General features: G+C 37.5%; 1 protein-coding gene across 1 annotated transcript; it reads right to left on the reverse strand.

Moving 5' to 3' along the window:
* Positions 1–753: 753 nt before the first annotated feature.
* aurB (aurora B) lies at positions 754–2,225 on the reverse strand. Its single transcript, XM_067766794.1, has 5 exons — positions 2,003–2,225; positions 1,734–1,925; positions 1,365–1,658; positions 1,067–1,298; positions 754–994 (listed from the first exon to the last, which is right to left on the reverse strand). The coding sequence occupies exons 1-5, from the start codon at positions 2,134–2,136 to the stop codon at positions 860–862; spliced, it is 987 nt and encodes a 328-aa protein (XP_067622895.1). The 5' UTR covers positions 2,137–2,225; the 3' UTR covers positions 754–859.
* Between the last annotated feature and the right edge of the window lie 337 nt (positions 2,226–2,562).

Here is a 2,562-nt window from a genome sequence, read left to right on the forward strand (position 1 = left end):
TCGTAAATTTCGCAGTCATATGGAAAATTATTTTACTTACGAGGTTTCCATGATTACGAGGAATATGCGAGTGAGTTGTGCTAGTATTTGCAGAATAAATGTGATCCAACGCAGCGAAGTTTTTTAGGGAGAAGTACTGTATATCGCGTAGCCGGTGTTTTTCGAACAGCGGCCGATTACACAGAAATACGGTGGTTCGCTTAGCCAGTTTTGATACGAAGCCGAAGGTCGCCTACATAAAAGAGTTCTGTGCAGAAATACATAGGGATCTCGATTTGAAAGTTGATATTCGTCCGAAAAAATTGGGTTTTGTGATGAAGGAGAAAAAGACTATGTACTTGATGTAATCAATAAACGAATTGATAAGGATTCTATTTTTTGATCTGCTTTGCACAAGCGAAGGTCAATTACAGTTTTTGGACTGTGTTATAAATTAATCGATAAGTGTGCGTGTGCGTGCCGCACATTACTGAGTGTTAACACAATAACACAACAACCCAGCGGGTCAGGGGGTTAGAATATACCCGCGGTAGGTATGCCTGTCGTAAGAGGCGACTAAAATACCGGATTGGCCTGAAGGTTTAATGTGGCCATATAAATCGTTCCCGAGATGGTCGGGCCAGCACCTTAATGATGCTGTGTTACCGGAGCGTACCGGATCTGTAAACGGCAAAGGACCATCACATCGATCACTCCCTAAACCTTCGGGGAGCAACCGTATCGCTACAACAACAACAACAACAACAATTACAGTTTTTGTATGCAGATACATGAGTATAATTTTAATACAATAAACGTTGAATATAGAAGATAATATTCAATGCTAATATATAATTAGTATTAATTTAAGTATTACTTATCAATTCTCATTTGCTTTTTCACGCTTCAGTTTCTCCTCTATCAATGCGTTTCTTTTAGCCATATTATCCTTCACCCAGGGATGCTTCATTACTTCGACAAGTGATATACGACCATTATTGGATTTACGCAGCAGCTACAATTTTTATATGTATTTAATATTTTTTTAAAACTTAACATCCAACAGAACTTTAATATCTTCAATTACCTTTGCAATAAGATCCTTGGCACCACTACTCAAATGTGAAGGATAATATACCTCAAGCCGTCTAATTTTCTCATAAGTTTTCTCATTGTCACTTGATTCGAAAGGTGCACTCCCAACTAAAAACTCATAGCATAATATACCCAAGCACCAATGATCAACCGAATGATCATATATTTGTCCATCCACCATTTCTGGTGGCAAATAATCTAAAGTACCACACAAAGTTTTACGCCTGTTAATTAAAAAAAAAAAAAGTGAGCATTAATAAGCCCGAGTAATTCAAGGTTAACGAACTCACTTATTTGATAACGTGTGTGCTGACCAGCCGAAATCTGCAAGCTTAACATCGTCGGAGGACGTTAACAGTATATTCTCAGGCTTCAAATCCCGATGTATTACGTTATTAAGATGACAATATTCGAGCGCATCAGCTACTTGATAAGTATATTTAGCAGCGCGCGGCTCTTCGAAACGGCGATGTGGTGAATTGCGAAGATGTTTATATAGTTCGCCCTCTGAGGCAATTTCGAGCGCAAGGTATATACGGCTCTCGTCATGAAACCAAGTTAGCAAGCGTAATATATTTGGATGCCTAAATTAGTGTGCATTGTATATACAAACATAGCATAGGTATGTATTAATATACTTATGGTGTTGCAATACTCACTTAAGACGCGTTTGTATTTCAATTTCTCTTAATACCTGTCGCTGCACATTACCCTTCTCCAATTCAGCTTTGAACAACACTTTCATTGCTAATATGAAATTGGATGTGCGTTCGCGAGCTAAGTAAACTCTGCCGAATTTTCCACGTCCTAGTGGTGCCCCCATTTCAAAATCCCGCGTAGTCCATTCGTAACTAGTAATTTACGAGGAGTTATTAATATTGAAATGAAAATTTATTGAAATTCTGCAATTGAAATGATTTTAACTTACTGATGGCCATAAGCGGGATGCTGCATCATTTTTAATGACATTTGTTGTATGTGCTGTTGGTATTCTTCAGGCACTTCTTTAATCAATTTAGCTAATTCGGCTCTATTTGGAGGTTTCTTTTGTGTTTTCTGCATGGTTACACTTTTTTATACCTATTTATGCGTTGAAAAATTGTTTGTGACAATGGAATTGAAGATCCCGCTTTTCCGTTTATAAATTTAAAATGACGGCAAATGACAAATTGTACAAAAAAAGTGCAGCCAAGTTTTACTTTTCATAAATCTCCACAAGGTTGCAATCGGGATAAATTTGGGACATATAAGAACGCCTTCGGGATGTAATTCGAGTCATCACAGCGAGTTTTTTAGCTTCGTATAAGCAAAGAGGATAAATATAATAAGAGACGTCACTCGTTATTTGGGGCGAGTAACTCGCTGGAAATCAAAAAATTCATGCTGAATGTTTTCTATGAGGGACATTTTTGAATTTCCTCCCATTTATCCCTGCGGTGTTGGCACTTTATGTAAATGTGATTTTTGGAAAGAGAAGGGCCTAAAAAA

This window comes from Eurosta solidaginis, chromosome 2 (genome assembly GCF_040869045.1).
Source record: "Eurosta solidaginis isolate ZX-2024a chromosome 2, ASM4086904v1, whole genome shotgun sequence".
Lineage (NCBI taxonomy): Eukaryota > Metazoa > Arthropoda > Insecta > Diptera > Tephritidae > Eurosta > Eurosta solidaginis.

Bases quoted from the DNA above. Each gene is read 5' to 3' on its own strand.
- aurB (XM_067766794.1), bottom strand. From the start codon at position 2,136: ATGCAGAAAACACAAAAGAAACCTCCAAATAGAGCCGAATTAGCTAAA. The intron at 1,926-2,002 runs GTAAGTTAAAAT...GTAAATTACTAG, and splicing joins CATCCCGCTTATGGCCATCA to TTACGAATGGACTACGCGGG. The intron at 995-1,066 runs GTAATTGAAGAT...TAAAAATTGTAG, and splicing joins CCAAGGATCTTATTGCAAAG to CTGCTGCGTAAATCCAATAA.